Source organism: Lepidochelys olivacea (genome assembly GCF_965140295.1).
Source record: "Lepidochelys olivacea isolate rLepOli2 genome assembly, chromosome: 3".
Lineage (NCBI taxonomy): Eukaryota > Metazoa > Chordata > Testudines > Cheloniidae > Lepidochelys > Lepidochelys olivacea.
The window spans coordinates 206,811,981-206,833,734 of record NC_140413.1 but is presented as its reverse complement, the minus strand read 5'-3'; the positions used below and the strand labels follow the sequence as shown (position 1 = coordinate 206,833,734).

The 21,754-nt window shown below is 37.3% G+C and overlaps 1 protein-coding gene across 2 annotated transcripts in view; it reads left to right on the top strand.

Moving 5' to 3' along the window:
- RALGAPA2 (Ral GTPase activating protein catalytic subunit alpha 2) overlaps nucleotides 1-21,754 on the top strand; it is a 299,634-nt gene that overhangs the window by 122,316 nt on the left and 155,564 nt on the right. For both annotated transcript variants that reach the window (XM_084624472.1, XM_084624471.1), the window contains 2 exons: nucleotides 14,533-14,661; nucleotides 18,530-18,658. In XM_084624472.1, coding sequence (XP_084480598.1) covers nucleotides 14,533-14,661; nucleotides 18,530-18,658 — 258 coding nt within the window. The remainder of the gene's footprint in view (nucleotides 1-14,532; nucleotides 14,662-18,529; nucleotides 18,659-21,754) is intronic.

Here is a 21,754-nt window from a genome sequence, read left to right as displayed (position 1 = left end):
ATAATGTAGATATTGGTAAAAAACCCCACAAGTCAGTGGTATTTAATAGATTTGTTTAAATGAATGCCTAACTATTTTTTATACAGTATAGTAATATCACTGTTACTTAATATTTGTATTATGGTAGCACATACGGGGCCCGATCATAGACCCAGGGACTCATTGTGCTAGGCACTGTACAGACACATACAGAAGGACAGTCCTCACCCCAAGGACCTTACAATCTAAGCAAATATTTTGACTAATAATCACATCCCCAGGTGGCTGGGCATTGAGAGTGCCCGGTCTTCAAAGCTCACAGTGATGAGAGAGCATAAAGACTGAGGAACACCACACAACTATGTTGCTTATTTGAGCTAAAGTTCTTGTGTTTATATACTTAAGTAAATATACAGCCCAGGGGCCTTTTCACTGAAATGTGCTATCAAGAGTTTCATTGGTTCCGCTTGGAAGATGGCATAAGTAATAAGCCTTTTCTGAAATGTTTCATTATTTAAAAACAAAAATCCCACAGACTTTTTATCACAGATTCAAACCTGTTGTTGAATAGTTGCTCACAACACAGCTGGCATGGTTTTCAATTTGACAGAGGTTTGACAACTTTCTTTCGGAAAAGAAATCATGCAAAGTATTAGCAAGAAGATACTAGTTGAACAGCCAACACAGTTGGGTTTATGTCAGTGCACAGGCATCCAGATATGTGTGCATATTTATCTGCATACTGTATGTGTCTGGATAACTGCATACAAGGTACTCTTAAATCGGTAAGGACAATACCTCATAGTTAAAGCACATATACTGTCTTTATTTGCTTATCACTTTATTTCTCTCACAACTCTAGTCAGACTGGCAAAGACAGCACTCCTTATTGAAGGCTATATGTATGCAAAATTTGCACTTTTTTCTTCTCTGTGTTATCGATTTTTATATTGCTAGAAAAGGAATAAAACTAAAAAATATCCTCTTGATTTATGTTCATACAGAAATACAGTATAATTAATGGCAAATGTGACCTAACATTTCAAACTTGCCAGAAATGTCTGTCTCCTCTTTTGAGGTACAGTATATAAAAGAGCAATGTAAGAGAGAGTATTTTATGCAAAGCTCCCAAAGGCATTCTGAGTTTAAGATTTAGCAATTAGCTTACAGAGAGAGGGAGAAAGAAAGAAAGATAGTGATGTAACTGAGATGCCTGTAATTTGGCCATACCTGCCTCTAATAACAAACATCCCAGTACAAAGACATGAACAATCCTATGCAACAATTGCATCACCTTTTTTCAGACAGGAGAAATCATACTGTGTAGTGGAAAATAAGAATTAATTATAACATATGGGTGTGGGAATACCCTCCCACCTTATAATTTTAAATTTTTATATACAGATAGAGAACATATTGGGCTGATATGCCATCATAGTCCACATGATTATCCTGAACTTCTCTTTTGTAAGCCCAAAGACGGGGGAGGAGGAATGGATTTACTTATTTACTTGTTCCCATAATATAAGAACTAGGGGCCACCAAATGAAATTAATGGGTAGCAGGTTTAAAACAAATAAAAGGAAGTTCTTCTTCACTCAGCGCACAGTCAACCTGTGGAACTCCTTGCCTGAGGAGGTTGTGAAGGCTAGGACTATAACAGGGTTTAAAGAAGAACTGGATAAGTTCATGGAGGTTAAGTCCATTAATGGCTAGTAGCCAGGATGGGTAAGGAATGGTGAGTGAATGACCTATTAAAATAATTGAAAATGAATTATAAAACACTTGGAAGATCATGGTTTGATAGTGTCTGGCCAACATAGTTTCAAAGTTACAAAGGAAAATCATGTCTCATTACTCTATTAGAATTTTTGAACTGTATCAGTGAAGTAGTGGATAAAGGAGAACCAGTGAACATAATTTAGACTTTCAAACAAGTTAGTTTTTCAGACTTTGACAGGGTCCCTCACAAGAAGCTACAAAAGAAATTAGATAGTCATGGGGTGAGAGGCAAAGTATTGCGGTGGGCAAAGACAAAACAAAGAGTGTAGGATTAAATGGTCAATTTTCATCATGGCAAAAGATTAATAGTGGGGTGCCTCCAGGATCCGTACTAGATCCTGTGTTAAGTATAGTAATGAATTACATGTATACCACCCCCTACCCCCAAACTATGTTAAAAGAAAGGTAGGTGGCAAAGACAACTCTTAGATCTGCAGATATGCCAGAATTAGGGTAGCCTGTGCAATGATGCTTACGAAAAGAGCAGCTATTCAACATTTTGTTTGGTCCACATTGATCAATGTGTGGCTCTGTGATTTATTTATTATAAACTATTCAGACCCTTTTCTGAATACAGAATTATTAATTTCTTGATAGCTTTTCTGTGGAGCTTATCATCTGAGTGCTTCACAAACATTAATACGTTTATTTTCACACCACCTCTGTGAGGTGAAGTGGTGGTATTATCCCATTTTACACTGGCTCTCCGTCCTAGTTTCCTTACCCACTATTAGCTCCTAGACCCAGTCGCTGCATGTCCCCTAACTCTTTGTCCCAATCTACTCCCTCCATCCTCTCCTTTTCCCCCATCCCTTCCTAGGTCCAGCTTTTGTCGCTTCTGCATTTGAATTCTGCTTCTTCCCCTTGTGTGGGCCCAGGAGGGGCACTGAGAACACAAGAGACAGTCTCTTAATTCTAGTGCCTCGCACCTCAGCAGCCAGGAGCAGCAATTTCAAAAAATGTCCTGCTCAACCTGGCCCTCCTGGGCTGCAACATGCTTAACGCAGATTGATGCTTCAAAGAATTTAGCTGCTAAACTGTCTTCTACTGAGCATGTGAACTGAGATTTTTCATAGTCTTATAATTTGGTGAAATTTGAGCCATTTTTCGTGGAAGCAGCAAAAGGCACATCCCTGATACTGGGGATGTTTTTTTCCCCTTCCAAATTTTAAGTCGCTGCTGTAAAGCACTGAGGCCCCAGAGCTTCTCAACAAAATGGTTGTAAGAAGTTTTTTAACTTGGGCAACATATTTTCCCCTAATCTCATTCTCAGGAACAGCTGAATAACTTTTGCTGAAATTCTCTCCCTTCTTCTCCTCCCTCCCAAATTCAACCTGAGGCACACACCCACCATGGAAAATTTCAGCCCTACAAATTAGTTTGGAAAATTATGAGGAACTGAAGAGTCGTATAAATGGCAACCTTAAGTACAGGTGGCACTCCCAGCTCTGCCTACAGAAATGTGGAAAGGGAAGTGAGCAGTGAGGTATCAAACTATGCAGATGATGCAAAGTTATTTTAAGTCAGCCAAGATCAGAGAGCACTCTGAGGAACTTCAGAGAGACCTACCCAAGCCAGGTGAATGGACAACACAATGGCAAATAAAGTTCACTGTTGAAAAGGTATTAAGATGCCTAAGGAATGGGATGGAGAATAATATATAGCTATAATGACGTTATATAAATCCAGTGATGTAGACAGCCTTATCTGGAGGCTGTGCACAGTACTGGTCACCCTGTCTCAAAAACGATATTGCAAGATTAAAGGGATTCAGAAAATGGTGATGAGAATGATCAAATTCCCAGAAAAACCCTTATATGAATAGAGATTGAAAAAGATTGGGATTGTTTATTTTAGTGAGGAAATGAGAGGCAATGTTATAAATGTATATAAAATAATGAATGGTCTAGAGAAGGTAGATATGGTAGTTCTCTATTTCCTGTCTCTTAACACAAGAATAAGGACATTCAGTGAAAGTAAATGGTGATAAATTCAAAACTGATAGAAGGAAATACTTTTCCACACAACATGTAATTAGACCGTGGAACTCATTGACACAGGATGGCATTGAGGTAAAATGTTAGCAAGATAAAAAAAAAAACTGATTAGATACTAAAACAGATAATTATAAATCTGGATATTCTTGTTATTTATTACTAACAGAAATTTTGGAATGAATATTAAACCTCACGCATCAAGATTAAACTGATTCCAAATTATTAGAAATTAGGATGAGACCTAATGTGGGGAGAGATTATCCCATATCTGCTTACTGCTGGGTGGTTCTTCCTTCCTCTGAAGCATCTGGTGTTGGCCACTGTCAAAGACCATATACTGGACCAGGTCTGATCCAGTGTGGGGATTCCTGTGTTCCTGTTAACAAAGGACTGGGTGCTACTAGCTAGAAGGAGCCACCAGACTTTTTTTTTGTTGCCAAGACAGAGGTGTGAGGATTTCAACTGAAAAACACTCCAGTCTCCTTTCAGGTTCTAAAGAATCTAGGTGACACGCTACGTTTTAGGCCACACTACAAAGTGAAAAATGACCTCTGAAAGAAGATCAGAAGAGAAAGAACATACTGTGTATGCATAAAGTATAAATACATAAATGTTATACTAAAACCTTATGTAGTATTGCATTATGCACCTGATGTTGCACCATTGAAGTCTATGGGAATTTTGCTATTGATTTCAATGGACACAAAAACAAGCCCAATGTTACAAACCAAAGTTCATTCTATGTCTACCACAGTAGTAGAGTGACTATGTTATGGTGTTTGTTTTAAATTATTTAAGAGTATTTCAAATGCTTTGTACACTGTTTGTGTATTAAATGTCAATCTTTTTGTTTGCTAGCTAGGCAAATTGTATGATACTCCTTTAACTGACGCTAACATCGAAATTCTGGACTTGATTGTATAATGGTCTCTGAAAAGATGATACACTAGAATGATGTTTTTCTTAACACTTGATTTAGTAGAAACTGTTAGGATTCTCCTCTTTTATATCAAATTAAATACTCTGTGTCTCCTTTTAGTTATTCCAATAGAGGGGGGGAGACCTTATTTAATGGAATTAAGGATGTTAATACACAGCAGTAATTTCTGAGGAAGGCCTCAAATTTGATGTTGCCCATGAACCCATAAACAGTTTCCTTCCCTTGTACTCCACCCACCAACCTTTGGAGGCTGTTTCCTGGTGTCTTGAGATGGAATTGCTATTTGATGCAGTAGTAGAGTCCATTCATTTTTCATCAAAATATAATCCAGTTCCACGGCATAAACCCTCCCTTATCAGTGTTTTTCTCTGGAAACTCTTCAGATTAGAAGTACATTTTTTAAGAACGGGAGCCATTCCTCAGCAGTACAGAGGCAAAAGGTCAAGCTTCTTATTTACAGTACTTCTTTATACCAGAAAAGAAAGATGGCCTCCTGGAAACGAAGCAGTTTCATCAAAAGATTTAAATTTCACATGCTTGACGCTAGCTTCTGTCATTCCAACTCCAGTTGGATTTTGGCTCTTGGTTCAAATGATGCCACTTTCCTAATCTCACAAAAAAATCTCAATTTTTATGTGGGGGGACTAAACATCAGTGCAAGGTGTTGTCCGTTTCATGTCTGTTTCACCAAGATGTTTAGCAAGTACCCATCTCATGCAACAAAATTCACCCCAAATGTGTATGATATAGCAGCTCTAGCATGTGTTCCTCTGAAAGCCTTATGACCTTCCATTGGCGGGAGCTTCCAGACAGTGTGTTGAAATTTTCAATCTTTCACCAAGAACTCTTGTGATAGTCATTGTTATCTATTAAAGCTGGGGAGCTCATCCCCCAGGAGCTGAAAGTTCATACTCAGTGGACTGTGTGGAGACTGAATTCCGTTTAAATGTTTTGGATCTGAAAGCTATAAATGGTGGGCTCTAAAATATTTTCTACCACTCATCAAGGGTTTTGTTTAAGGGAAAACAGACAGCACAGGATCTATATATTCTATCAACAACCAGCCTGATGCTCAAAAAAACCTGTTAGGAAGCAATGTTTGCTTCATCAAGTGCATCTGATAGCTCTACATCTGGACGGCAAAAAGCATATGCTGGCAGTCAACCCCAGTCACAAGCTTCAGAGATAACATAAGTGTTTCTTGGAACAGTTTGTGCTGAATCTGCTGTTGAAGAATTGGGACTGGCCATTCATAGACCTGTCATTTCTTCCATCAGTATCATTGAACATACTATCTCAGGAAAACAGTTTGAGTCTGATCTGGAGTTATCCCTGTTTGTGGGCTAGAACATAGGACATTGTCTAATTCTCACATGACATGTTCTTTAGGAGATTCCACATGAGTCTGCTGCAGTCCAGAAAGTCACCAATGCTTAAATATTATGAGAAGTGAAGTCTTTTTTTTCCCTCTAGGTACACCAGAGAGGTCAGTCTCCATGGTCTGTGTTGTATAATTTATTTTGTTCTGTTGTCAGCAGCTGCCTCTTCTCTTTCAGGGTGCATCTATCACACTGAACAAGCAATCTTCTACCAGTGGATGGCTGTATGGGTTTTAGTCACCTGAAATATCTGTTTAAACTCTTCCAAAAGGTCAGAGATCCTATTCCACTGTCTTCAGTACAGCTATGCCAATTTGCTCCAACTGTGACTCTGGCCCAGCGCTTTTTAATTGCAATTACATCTGGAAGAACTGTGCACTATAGGCTTATAAACTTATAATCCTTCTTTCATGGTATCATGCAGGTTCCATGTCTTCAACCCAAATTTATATTAAAAATGGTGTGTGATTTCCACCTGAGACCATTTTTCTTCTGGTGTTCTTCCCACAACCTCATTCTTGTTTGGGGGAAAATTAGATAGCACAGGCTAGATTTCAAGAGGGCTTTGAGCTTTTATTTGGGAAGGATTAAGGCATTTAAACTTTTTGTAGCCTTTAGTATAACCTGAATACTGTTTACACGCAACAATTATCTAAGTAGAATAGGATGTCTTTTGAGACATGTTATGCTTTAGCAAGGAAGTCCGTATCTCTTGGTCTTAGAGCTTACTACCACTACCAAGATGGGACTGATGGCATGCATTCAAAATAGATATCTGTAGGACTCCTACCTGGAGTTCGGTACACTCGTTCACACAGCCTAGCTTTCTCAACTTGACATCTACATCTATTCTTGCTTGCTTATTTACTAGCACTTGGGGATTCTACTGCTCACGAATCTTCCCCAAGTGGGAATATTCAGAGGCCCTACAGAGAAGGAAAAATTATTACCATAATAACTGTTTCTTTGAAAATTTTGCCTCTGTGTATTCACACTACCCAACCACCTTCCCGCCATCTTCTGTTGCCATAGTGGTTTTGCAAAAGGGTCTGATGTGATTGGTGCTGCATGGCCTGTTTATGATTTCAGCTTCAAAAGTTCAATGCCACAGGAGGATATACCTGTAGCTTCAATCGGTTTGGCTTTCTAGATGGTTCCCAAAGCACTGGAGCACACAGGTCTTCCAAAAGGTCAGAGAAGGGATCCAAAAGGGTATAGATCCTACAACGTGTTTGAGAATGTTGCCTCTGTATATTCAAAGACCTATATTTACTGTGGTAAGAAATCATTTTTTATTATTTCAGAAACCTTAATAAAGACGTGCTTCATACAGCTCTGTAATTTCCTGGTGTCATCTGAAACCAGAAATACTAGAAATCTTATGACTGGATCAGTTCTTTTCAAATTTCCAGACAGAAGAGGTCTGTATAACTCCAGATCTGCATTGAATAAGCATTTCCATCTTTTGGATGCTTTTTTGTTCTTTAACCAAATCTTCACAGGTTTCATGGTTCACTTCTTGCTATTATGGCAAGAGCTGCACCATCTAGTTTGAGGAGGGCTTTCAGGGTGAATTGGGTGCCTAGCTGCCATTTGAAACTGTCCCTCTGGATTTTCTTCTTAAAAAAAAAACCTATGCTTTTATTGGGCAGGGTCACTTCACTGTGTAGATTTAAAGTCTTTTCTTTTTAAACTTGAAAGGAGAGATTCTTTTAAAGAACCCCAACCTGATTTGGTGTCAGTTTCCCTCAGAGATTCTTCGCCTCCTGCCACAACTATACACATAGATGAATATACTTAGTATAATGTCTTGATAACATACGCCATACAATACATGCCCATTGGGCAAAAGAGAATGTTTGAGATGTGGGTAAATGGGTTAGATAACATTCCAAACTTTGAGGTTTAATTCCATAAAAAATGTGGAAGTGTAACAATTAGATTTCATGGCTGCAGTCTCAATGTAATTGAGCAGTTCATTTTGGAGCTGGGATTTTAAGATAAAAAATATATTAGAGAATATTCTTAAAGAACAGGATTTTAGAAATGCTCAGTGATAACTGCAGTTTTAGAATAACGGGAAGGCACTGCAGTTGCACCATGTTTTACTTCCGTGAAGTTAAGAGTAAAACTAAAACCTAAAGAAGAAGCCCTGCTGAGTTAACAGATGTACTTGGTGATTAAATTTCAATACAGAGAGATTGGATTTGTTCCTTCATATAGAAAGTGTAAGCCAACAAATTGCTGCACAGCTGAAGACTGAAAAGTTAAGGGTTAGATTTTCACTTCATTTCTTCTTTTCATTTTAATAACAAGTGTGACCAGACCAGGCTTAGAAAAAGTGAATGTACATTATTGATACAAATTATTTATGCCACGTATGTCAATAAATATAGTCTGCATATTTAGATGTGAGAGGAGGGTTTTTTAACATATTTTGAATATGCTTTTGGTACTTGTGGCAAGGAAATAACACAGTAGTTGTGTAGCAAGCTTCTGTAGAAACAATGTGTATGGAGAGATGTCATTTTGATTTAGCTAGGCATCTTAGTAATTTGTAATATGAAGCATTTTATGTGACAGCTGTTATAGAAGCCATTTAAATTATCTATTTTGTATCACCATTGATTTGAAGTAAAAAAAGTACTTGTGGGCTTTTATATCTTTTTGTATTAAGTTCTTATTTATAAATACAATGAGGAGTAGTGTAGAACTTTTAGATTGCCAAGCTATTAGTGCTGTTTACTGGAACAAGTATTAGCTGGGTAGAGCATTGTTTTCTAAAGACACAATAAGCAAGCAGCTTTGCTTTTGTTCTCCATAGAAAAAGTACTCTTTGTAGATATTTATGTGGCTAATGAAGTGCTGCAGATCAGGACCCTTAGTTCTGAGGCATTTCAGAAACCATAAGCCATTGTGTGTATTACATTCATCTTTACAGATCTATTAGTTTTATAAAAACATCAAACTTCATAAGACTTTCATATTCTACTATTATTTTGTTAACTCTTGGAAGGCAACCAAAATTATAATGAATTTCTCCCCTCCCCTTCTCTTCCCAAATGCTATTTTCTAGATAAGCATTTAGCAGTGCACCTTTTTTCAGTAAAATCTTACACTACTGTACAGACATATGGGTATTATGTGTATAGTATTAAAGAGAGTCACAAAGCTACATTTAAAGCCATTCCATGAAGCTGCTCTACCAATGCCTGGTAGAACTTCAGATACCTTCTTCAGAGGTCAGGGAATGAGAGCTCCTATAACATCAACCTAATAGGATCCCTTCCCCCTTCCATAGCTCCTCCCCTCCAGCTGCAAATTGTCTCTTACAGAAACAAGGAACTCTGGAGTGAGTCTGGTAGCTATGGTCACATGCTACAATTTAAATTCCCTTGCTTGCCTCTCATCTCTGCCCTTGTCCTTGGTAAATAACTTTACCTTTCCTTACTAATCAATTCTTATGCTGAAGGCCTCACCAGTCTCTTCTGTGCCTTTGTTTCCCAGCTGTTTAAACCCACATCCCTGCCCTTCCCTCCCCCTTTTTTGCCCAGGAATTTAAGTACAGAATAAATAACATCCAACTTGATTTCTTCTCTCCCTCTGCCCCCTTCTTCTTTCCACCTCTTCACTCTTCTTCCCTCCAAACTCTGAAGTCTCCTACTTTATGCCCCTGACCCTTCAGGCTGGCACCAAGATCCATCCAGAAGCTGGGAATGGGTGGCAGGGAATGGATCACTTGATTATTACCTGTTCTGTTCATTCCCTCTGGGGCACCTGGGATTGGCCACTGTCGGGAGACAGGATACTGGGCTAGATAGACCTTTTGATCTGACCCAGTATGGCCGTTCTTATGTTCTTATCCCTTTTCATCTCCAGTCATCCCTGGTTCCGTGTCTAGTTCCATTCTTTTCACTTATTAAGCTCTCTTTTTTCCTCAGGATGACATCTCTGTGTCACCAGCTTCAAAGCATTGACCATACATAATTTTAACATCCATTCCCTTCTGTCAGATGAAAATACATTTTAGTACCTATTACTGTTTTGAGAATACTTTTTAGTGACAGACTTTCATAGCTCTTCTATCAAAATAATCACCTTGCTTCATGTGAGTTAAAATTCTTTTATACATTTTTGTTGAAACTAGATTAGTGTTTTAGAAACCTAAAATATTGTAGCTAGAATAGTGAGGGTTCCTTTATCAAGTGTTTCAGCCTGTTTATCCTTTGTCTATTCAAACCTTATAGTAGCTCTATTGAAACTCTGAAAAAGGAAAAGGACAAAAAATCTTCTCTGGAAAATTAATAAAGCAACATATTTAAGTATTTTTTCCTTTTAAAAAATTCAAAACAAACAGAGCAATTTTGTGATGAATATTTTCCTTTTTGTAAATTCCAGTCCCTGGTGATATCTCATTGAAGAACAAGGTGAACTTTCAGTGAAAAACCCAGCTTGTTCCTGATGAGGGACAGTTGGGAAACCTGATAAAGACAGATGGCAAGCTATTTTGTTACACCTATAATCTGCAATAGCCTGAGCAAAAACTAAGTGAAGAATATTTTTATAATTGACCTTCCAGTGAACTTGCGTAAACATTTTTTTCACATACTCCGAGGATGGTGATGACCATATGATGTTATTTTGTTCACTGCTAGAATACTCTGTATTGAAATATGTTATGTTATCAATTATAGGGTTAATCCGTTTTAGACTGGCATAAACAGGATTTTTTTTTTCCATTTTTGACACTACGGTGAAGCATTTGGAATTGAAATAGTCCATAATGGTTTTTTTTTTCACTTTTCCATAACAACGTGAACACTAAATTATAGCTGTGCAATTATGTAAACAATGGAAATGCTTCCAGAATGAATACTTCATTTTAGATTTTCATTTTGTGTAATTGTTGAAAGGTTTGGAGCCATAATAAACCAAAATTATTTTACACATTTATCCTTCTAAAGGTCAATTATGAAAGAAGTAAAGAAACAACACTGTACAAAATGAGTAAACCAATTTCTATTGCCATCACCATATGTTTTTCTTATTGCTTGTGTTTTTCCAGTTACTGTGTACATAGCATTCAATTAAAGTGATTCATTTACTAGGCTGTAAGCTGCTGAATACAGTTTACTTTTATAGAACCGTGCTTGGAAGGGAAGGAAGCAACTTGCCTCTGTTTGAATTACTTGATTTTTGCAAGATCACGAATAAAGGACAGATGTTCTCACTTGGTTGCTTTCTCATAAATCTGAATCTTTTGATAAGCTGCAAACCTACTGTATTACTACATAAAATCTAACTTTTATCACTAGATGTATATAATGCACAAAAGTGTGTTAATCAGGAAATAAGAGATAAAATTTGACAAACTTTGTCATTAAACTTCTCATTTTTAAGGTTATATTATTTGTATTAATTTTAAGTAAAGCAGAAGCCTTTTTCCTATTTTTTTTTTCAGATTCTGATTTTATTTATAGTGGTATAAAACAGGATTAATGTTAAACAAGTCAATAGAACCATCATGGATTTATACTGGTATCACTGAGATCAGAATTTGACTGTGGAAACTGATATAAAGTCAAAGACTGAGTGTAAACTGACTTTTACTCCATTATACATCGATAACTTTGGTGCCAATAGCTGTGAGCCTGCCACGTCACCCAGTAGCATGACGTGTGTAAAATTGCAAATCCTGAGTGTGAATAGTGAAAAAGAGAAGCTGAGGGTCACTCCACTGTAATAGCAGTCTTTTCAAAACAATTTTATAGAAGTTTTCTGACTTACTTCAGGGGAAAAAATCTTTTTTTTTAAATTTGTAAAAGATACTTTACTATGGTTCTTCAGCAGCAAATGTGGCATCTGTAACTAAATTCTTGCATTGTTTAGAAAAATGCAGTGTAAAAACATATCTGGTGCTAAAGTTGCATCATCTTGTTTTATATTGCAACTGTATTCTCACTCCTACAGCTTTGTCTTCCATTTATATTCGTTTCTTCCTTTGCTTATTTACAGAAGGTGATGTAAAAAGGACGAAAGTTAAAGCTTCATAATCATGTGTGCAGTGCTTTCTTAACCTAATCAAAACCATGCTAGCAGTAGACATTAGTAAAGGGTGATCGTCCTAAAGGTTCAGGTTCAGGTTGGATAAATACCCAAAAGACTGGGTGTTTATTGAATCTTTGAAGCCTCGTCAGGAGGTTCACAGACCTTTTGTCTATACAGAGCCCTGCCCTCTGTAGTTTCCACAGCCAACTTTTAAAGATTTCAAAACGAAAATTGAAGATTTGGTTTAATAACTTGAACAGATGGAATTAATGAAAGCAGGACAAAGTTAATGCAGTTGTTTGTGGTGTTCATCATCAAATATGCTACATTCTCCCACCTTTTAAGCCAGGTTTGCATGCATTTTTTTTATTGTAGCATATGTCAGCAGAAGTGTACTCCCATCTGCTGCTGTATAGTGTGATGCCTGATATTCAGAGCACAGTACAATACCTACCTCTGTTAGTAATTACAGGTGTGTTGTGAGGAGCCCAATGCATTAATCAGCTCCTTAATTATGAAAAAAAGGGTGGATCTTTTGTTCTGCCCTCAGAGCATGAGTTTACCACCCACTTTATGAGCTGCAGCATCCATCTGCTCAGTCTTTTAGAATGTTTGCATTGACTGATATTGACTTTAAAATGTATCAAAGGAAGTGATTAAAACTAGTTTAAACATTAACTTGAGTGGCATTGTGGTCATTCAGAGAGGTGAAAACACTATCTTCTGCAATGCCAAAATTAAAAATTATCTCTTAATTTTATAATAGACAAGCTGGTTTATCATTTCACAGTATGCTAATGTAAATATTTTAGAGGAGAAATAATAAGTAGTTTTTGCTCAGACTTCTATGTTTTCCAAATTACTGATGTAATTTAAAAGAATGGTCTGCAAGTAGGAAAAAGACTGAGTTTATGCTTTTTTGCTTATTTATGATGTGTATGAAGAAGACTTGCTTTTTTAACGACCAATTTTCTCAGAAATGTCAAATCTGGTCTTCATTGTTGAGGATAACTGGAGGTTTCAGAATTAATGTAGATTGATAACTTTCTCAGATCTTAATTGAAAGGATGGAAATGTTGAATCCTTAACAAAGGGAGTTTTTCTCAGGTGTTTTTGTTTAAATAAGTGATTTTAAAAAAACAAACAAACAGTGTTTTAAACCGTTTGAATAAAATTATTTGTATTATCAATCAAGTTTCACTGCCTTGATACCTGTGATGTCAAATTCTTGCTAATTTTTTAGCTACTGATGGACTATTCCAAGGTAGACAAATCTTTATTTCTAATTTAAAAATCAAGCAGGAAGAATATTTTGCGATTTAAAATAAGGTCAGGCCTTCTTTAGTGCATTAAAAAAGTTGTGGGGAAGGGAGGGAGCCTAATTTTCTTGAATAAGTTTTCTTTTTTAGTAGGAATGAGAATTTAAACCGAGGTTTTGAACTTCAATGGAAATCAACTACCTCCATTCTTCTGAAAAAATAATAATTGCAGTCAGGGTTTATGCAAACTTTGTGTCTAATTTTGAACCCACTCAAGTTTTGTAGATGTGGAACTTCAACTCGGACATTGTTGGGATCATTTCTCGATAAGGACAGCCAGTGAAAAAATTGAGCAGATGGCAAAGGAATGAAAAAATTCTCACTCCAAGAAAGTGTGTGTGCGCGCAATACGTATATGTGTGGCAGCAATGCTTTTGATGGTGTTCTACTCCTTAAAATTAATGCAGACTTCCTTTTAGCATATGAAATAATTAATGAAAAAATTATCTTTCCCCCTATCTAGTTTATTATGGTAATAGGTAGGTGTGACTTCTGGTAAAAGTTAAACAAAGATTTCTCGGTTACTGTCTTTCTCTTTGCTATGCCCAGGTACTTTTTGTGTTGACATTTGAGCGTTCCTATGAAGCAGTCATACTAAAGTTTTAATAATGGCTGTAAGTTATTGTCTTGAATTACTCAGAATCAAGGACAGTAGCTAGTGTAATTTCATTAATGTTACATAGCCATGGAAGCCTGAATAAAATGATTTTGTGGCCCATTTCTGATGGTATATCAGTTTATCATAAACTTACAAACCAACTGAATGTTTTAGTACATCTAATAAACATAAAACACATCATCTTATAAACAGTTGTTTCCTTTTCAGTGTGTTTCTAAATAAAGAAATCTATGAATTTTTCTCAAAGGGAGTAAGAATTGGAAACCATTCTAGGAGGTGTGCACCTCGAGGACAGAATAGTAAACCATATCAATGTTTTGGGGTGCTCCATTATATGTATATTTATGTTTTATATATCAAGTATTAGCACTTAATTTCTGTTACCAGTAACATCATTATAAAATACAACGATAAATATTCTCAAATATTTTTTTCTATAAAAATTGAGAGAGCGTTTCCTTCTTTTCAGGATATTTTAAATACCGTCATAAAACACTGCCCATCTTGCTTTTTCTTCTTGGGTTTACCTGGTTTTACAATGCTGATAGGAGACTTCATCACAGCTGCAGCCAGAATCCTTAGTACAGACATGTTGGAGGTGAGTATGACAATGCTCAACATCCAAGTTCCCAGGAGAGTGCACAGTCGCTAACAAGGTTCAGATTTCTCTACTCTAACAGGTGTTGACTCATTAGTGCAATGTGAAACTGGGCTCTCAGGGCAGATACCATGGCAGCTGATGTGTGAAATTGTAGGATAAGGTGACACTAGTATTGCAAAGGTGTTTCATCAAAAGGCCAAAGTGTGAGAAATCATATCCTCACTAATATTGCAGCACATTTACACACTAAAAGCAAGACTTGGGTTTCAGAATCTCATTAGCTTTCTACAAGAAATGAATATTGAAAACACAAAGCTTTCTCATAACAAATGCAGATTTTCCTACATTTTATAAGGGTTAATAGCAATGTGAACCAGATACCATCAAATCTAATTTAAAAAATTTAATAAAATACAAAACTATTACTGGTAGGCGAAAATAAGTTTAAAGGTCTGACAAGCCTGCAAAAGCAAGGAGAACTTGTGCGTAAGAATGGGACATCAGAACAAGGGTGTTCTTTCTCTGTGTTTGTGAGTAGTGTAATTATTGATGTTTTTATGCACAGTAACTTTAGATTGTTGTGTAGAGGTATGTTAGCTGCATAGGCACAGAGTATGAGTTAAGGAAGAAGAAAGATCACCTGCTCTTTTTTTCAGCAGAATTCAAATGGTGAAACATTTTGCCCCTAGCTATCCATAAACTGAGTTTTTTGGTGATCCTTGGATTTACAGCCATCAGTTTTAGTTTACTTTTTGTCAATTTTGTACAGTTCTCACAAAAATTAACCAACCTGATTATTGATCAAAAGCTTGCAGAGCTAGTAAGTGCTGCAGAACACCTTGTAAATATGTAAAAGAATTTTTTTTTAAAAATCCTTCCTCTGACAAAACACTTGTAGGGCACAAACCATTTTATATTTGCTATGCAATATTTTTATTTGAAAGATTACTAAATATGCAGAATTAATTGATATACTTAAGGCACATATATCTATTTGCCCTTCGTTTTCTTGGACAGTTTAATTGGAATAGAGCTTTACATAAGAAACATTTTGTGGTATACCTGGTCTATTTATATGGTCTACTCTAGTGTATGCTCTATGCTCTCCTTCCAGTGTCATGCTATCAGTGTTACTATAAATGCTGAATTTCCATTCAAGACCCATGCACACCTCTTGTGTGAGTATGTGGGGAGGTTGGTTGGTTTGGTTGATTGGTTTTGCAGCCATAACTATGACACTTGGATATTGCAACAATGGGCATGTTATAAAAACACATAGCTCTTGGTGCTGAAAGCTCATATATGAGGTTGGAGCCATCTGTATCAAGGAAGCTCCACATGGGTGCAGGATTATACCCACGCATATGAACTTTCTCGATCAGGCCACAGATGGAAATATTAGATTAGAGAGCAAAATTAATACCTAAAATGTAGGCTGACATTTTCCATGCTTGACCCTGACCTAAGAGCAATTTTTGTTAACCTGTACCAAATTTGATTTAAATTTGGTTCTGTAACACTGCAGTTCAAATGCAAAGAAAGTTTATGTAAAGAATATTTACATTAAATTATTTTGCATAAAAACCCCATAACAAATAGAAGCATTACTGTTTTCTATATTATTAAAATTGTTTTATAGTGTGCCATAAATATCTACACTACTGTACAAAATACATTACACCAGAAACGCTGACTATCAAAGACATAGCAAAAATTGCGAATAAATTGAACAGAAGTGAGGATGGATGTGAAGAGGCTGGAGAGCAGAAACAAGATAGGAAGGATTTCTAGAAGAAACTGATTTTAAGGAAGCACTTGGAGGAGGAAGGGAGAGGATGCATTTGTTAGGCAAGACATTCCAAGCATGAAAGAGTGCAAAGCAGAGTGGAAAAATTAGGGGAGCATTTGGAGGACACTAGAGAGTAGAGATGGGGTGTAGAAAGAAACTTGGAGCAAGGTAGCACAGGCCCTTTCCAAGTAAAGTACTTAAATTTATAATAGTGGAGTGCTTCAGGGAGAATTTGGTTGGTCATAGGCGCATGAGAGTAACCTAAATTAAGCACCTGAAGAGGGAGGAATGCAGAGAGGTAGTAAGTGGGGAGTTGTTGGAGAAGAGAGAGGTTATAGTAACCAAAATAAGAGGTCCAAAGCACAGACTTCTTAATTAAGTTACAGTTAGGGCACTGAGATACCATGTTGATGAGAACTGCCTAAAAAACTACAGTCAGATAGGTGGGTAGGTATAGCTAGATTTAGAGATTGTAAATATGTATCAATTTATAGGTTGAGCTCAAATTATAAACATCAGTAACTACCAACATATATGCCAAATGTATCAGATAACTAGGTTAAGAGAAACATTTAGTAAATAATTTCCCCCCCTTATCCTAGAGAGAGAGAAAGTAAGAATATTTAAAAATTTCAAACTCAAATATTTAAAGATAAATCTGATATTTATCTTTCTCTGTTTACCTGGGCATTCCAAGTATATCAATAGGCTTCTAATTTTTAATTGTATAGTTACTTTTAGCATCCAGTGCATGTGAGTCTAATTTTCAAACATTGGATCCAAATTCTACAATTAGATGCTCAAATCGGCAGATAGGCACATAAAACAGACATTTATATGTTTAGCTGTGTGTTTTAAGCTTCCAAATATGGGATTTGAACAGCCTATTTAGGCATTTATGTATGAAAATTAGGCTCCCCAAATCGTAGAAAAGATCTCATTTTAGATCAGTATGTTAATGTCCATTTTTAAAAGGAGAGGCTCATGTTTTGGAGTTAATGGAGTAAAACTAAATGCAGTATTTTATTTGTAATGCATGCAGCGTAATAATTTATGCACAATTTGCTATTGATATGATACTGCATGAAAGTATCTAGCATTTTGAGCACTTCCATATCACTTGGTTGAGAGAAATAATTAAAGCTAGCAAAGGTTTTAATGACTCTATCGTTGGTTCAGCAAGCACAGTACACATCTTGTAGTTTCTGATTACAGTGTAACCTCAGAGTTACGAACACCTCGGGAGTGGAGGTTGTTCGTAACTCTGAACAAAACATTCTAGTTCTTTCAAAAGTGTACCACTGAACATTGACTTCGTTCAGCTTTGAAATTTTACTATGCAGAAGAAAAATGCTGCTTTCTCTTTATTTTTTTAGTAGTTTACTTTTAACACAGTACTGCAATGTATTTGCTTTTTTTTGGTAGGGGTGGGGGGCTCTGCTGCTGCTTCATTGTGTATTTCCAGTTCCAAATGAGGTGTGTGGTTGTTGCCTGGTCAGTTCGTAACTCTGGTGTTCGTAACTCTGAGGTTCTACTGTATTACACGTATATTTGAATTGATTCCAAGTAGCACAGATAGCCCCAGAATGGTGAAGCTACAGAATTATCCAGAAGAGTTGGCAATAAAGCATTGTGCATGAACAACAGATGAGGATCAATGAAAATTTAACCCTGAGGTGGGATGTAATGGCCTAATTTCCAAGAGTGGTCAGTGCAGTCAGTTGGAGAGCTAGATCCTACAGAAGCAGTTGCTTGCCTCTTCTTGCCAAACTACTGACCCTAAAGACCATCTGAAAATGGAAATAGGAGGAAACAATGGGAGGAACAATATGTATCATAATAAAACCAAAACTTTATGCTGAGTATGCAAAGGTAATGCCTGATTACTATTGAGGGTATAGTACAATAGTTTATTGTACAAATTCAGCAAAAAAAGAGCAGAAGAGAAATGTGATCAAGTACAAAGAACTTTGAGTCTCTTTGATGATGTTACACAGTATCACCATTCTTTAAAATGTTCTTTTTATAGCTTATTGGAAAAAATAACATATATTATGTTTGTATTTTTTCCTTTAGGCCCCTCGGTCAGAAGCTCATACCATTCTTGGTTCTCTTGTTTGCTTTCCAAATATCTACCAAGAAATCCCTCTATTACAACCCATCAGTGAAGCTGATGAAATCATCGCAGGAGCTGCAGATGTCAAAGTAAAGTAAAATTATATTAGTTAATTCTTATCTAATCTAGTGAAGTTTTACATTTGGTTAAATAATTTGATTATTTTTATCATGCATTAAAGAAATGATCATACATTAATTGATAAGTGATACTTTCTTAATTTTACAGACCATTTTTAGCAATGAACTAAAAATATAGTGTAAATGTTTCAACTTGTGAAGTTAATTTTTTCATTTAAAGGAGAGAGAACTAGCTAAAATCAGGTGCTGTTCATTTGTGTCAGTCAAATCATTTAAATCTCAAATTATAAAAAAGCTATTTATTTTTATTATGATGTAGTGTATCTGTTCCTTAGATATAAGTACATCATTGACAGACGGGGCTATGCACAATATTTGTTTTTCATGTTATATTAAAGTATGAAACAATGTACATTTACTGGAGAGAGAAATCAGTTTTGCTCTGATGTGTTTTCTTAGAGCATTAATTTCAATGGGACTCCATAGGAGAGTAACTGTACACATGGGTATAATGTTTTTCAGTATGGGGGCCTTGTTTTAAACAAGTGATAAAATGTTTAATTTACGCTGAAGTCAGCCCTAGTGGTAAAGATTGCACAAAAGCCATGAGATACAGTGCCACAGTAATATACTGGGGAATTTGGGTAAAGATGTAGGAGAATCTTCAAATGCCAAGTAGGGAACTTCAGGTGGTGGGAAGAGGAGAAAGACCACCCTCCCACACACCCCCTCCTTGACACCTGGTATGATATTCTTGCATTCTCCACCGGATATGAATTGGGCTTGATAGAGTTATGAGAAATATTAAAATGAACCAAGTTAGGGTTCAGAGTAGTAGCCGTGTTAGTCTGTATTCGCAAAAAGAAAAGGAGTACTTGTGGCACCTGAGAGACTAACCAATTTATTTGAGCATAAGCTTTTGTGAGCTACAGCTCACTTCATCGGATGCATTCTGTGGAAAATACAGTGAGGAGATTTATATACACACAGAACATGAAAAAATGGGTGTTATCATACACACTGTAAGGAAAGTGATCACTTAAGATGAGCTATTACCCGCAGGAGAGCGGGGGGCTCGGGCGGGGAGAAGAAAACCTTTTGTAGTGATACTCAACGTGGGCCATTTCCAGCATCTACTTGCGCTATATTGATGACATCTTCATCATCTGGACCCATGGAAAAGAAGCCCTTGAGGAATTCCACCATGATTTGAACAGTTTCCATCCCACCATCAACCTCAGCCTGGGCCAGTCCACAAAAGAGATCCACTTCCTGGACACTACAGTGCTAATAACCGATGGTCACGTAAACACCACCCTATACCGGAAACCTACTGACCGCTGTTCCTACCTACATGCCTCCAGCTTTCACCCAGACCACACCACATGATCCATTGTCTACAGCCAAGCTCTACGATGCAACCGCGTTTGCTCCAACCCCTCAGACAGAGACAAACACCTACAAGATCTCTATCAGGCATTCTTACAACTACAGTTGAAGTGAGGAAACAAATTGACAGAGCCAGAAGAGTACCCAGAAGTCACCTACTACAGGACAGGCCCAACAAAGAAAATAACAGAACGCCACTAGCAGTCACCTTCAGCCCCCAACTAAAACCTCTCCAACGCATCATCAAGGATTTACAACCTATCCTGAAGGATGACCAATCACTCTCTCAAATCTTGGGAGACAGGCCAGTCCTTGCCTACAGACAGCCCCCCAACCTGAAGCAAATACTCACCAGCAACCACACAACAGAACCACTAACCCAGGAACGTATCCTTGCAACAAAGTCCGTTGCCAACTGTGTCCACATATCTATTCAGGGGACACCATCATAGGGCCTAATCACATCAGCCACACTATCAGAGGCTCCTTCACCTGCACATCTACCAATGTGATATATGCCATCATATGTCAGCAATGCCCCTCTGTCATGTACATTGGTCAAACTGGACAGTCTCTACGTAAAAGAATAAATGGACACAAATCAGACGTCAAGAATTATAACATTCATAAACCAATCGGAGAACACTTCAGTCTCTCTGGTCACTTGATTACAGACCTAAAAGTGGCAATTCTTGAACAAAAAGACTTCAAAAACAGACTCCAATGAGAGACTGCTGAATTGGAATTAATTTGCAAACTGGATACAATTAACTTAGGCTTGAATAGAGACTGGGAGTGGATGGGTCATTACACAAAGTAAAACTATTTCCCCATGTTTATTTCCCACCCCCCACTGTTCCTCAGAAGTTCTTGTTAACTGCTGGAAATGGCCCACCTTGGTTATCACTACAAAAGGTCCCCCCCCCACACACACACTCTCCTGCTGGTAATAGCTCATCTTAAGTGATCACTCTCCTTACAGTGTGTATGATAACACCCATTTTTTCATGTTCTGTGTGTATATAAATCTCCTCATTGTATTTTCCACAGAATGCATCCGATGAAGTGAGCTGTAGCTCACAAAAGCTTATGCTCAAATAAATTGGTTAGTCTCTCAGGTGCCACAAGTACTCCTTTTCTTTTTGCAAATTAGGGTTGAGTCCTTTTCTGAACTAAATAAAGTAGGCCAAAATTTTCAGACTTGTCTGCTTAGAACTGAGACACCCTAGGGCTGGATTCACAAAAGGGCTTAGGTGCCTAACTGCTAAGTCTGACAAAACTGGGTTTCACAAACCCCGCTGCTCAGCTGCCTCCGAACACTGTATAGACACCTAAACTCACTCTGCGCCTAAATTTTTTCAGCAAAAGTTCCTGTGCGCCTATAGAAAAGGAGTACTTGTGGCACCTTAGAGACTAACCAATTTATTTGAGCATGAGCTTTCGTGAGCTACAGCTCCGATGAAGTGAGCTGTAGCTCACGAAAGCTCATGCTCAAATAAATTGGTTAGTCTGTAAGGTGCCACAAGTACTCCTTTTCTTTTTGCGAATACAGACTAACACGGCTGTTACTCTGAAACCTGTCATTGTGCGCCTATGTTTCTGCCTCTGCTCATGCACACTGCTGCCCCATGCCAGCCATCTGGATGCCTAGTCCCAGAGCAATGTACCAACAGTGAGAAGATAGGCATTTCTCTGCCTAATTAACTTGCAAGGCCC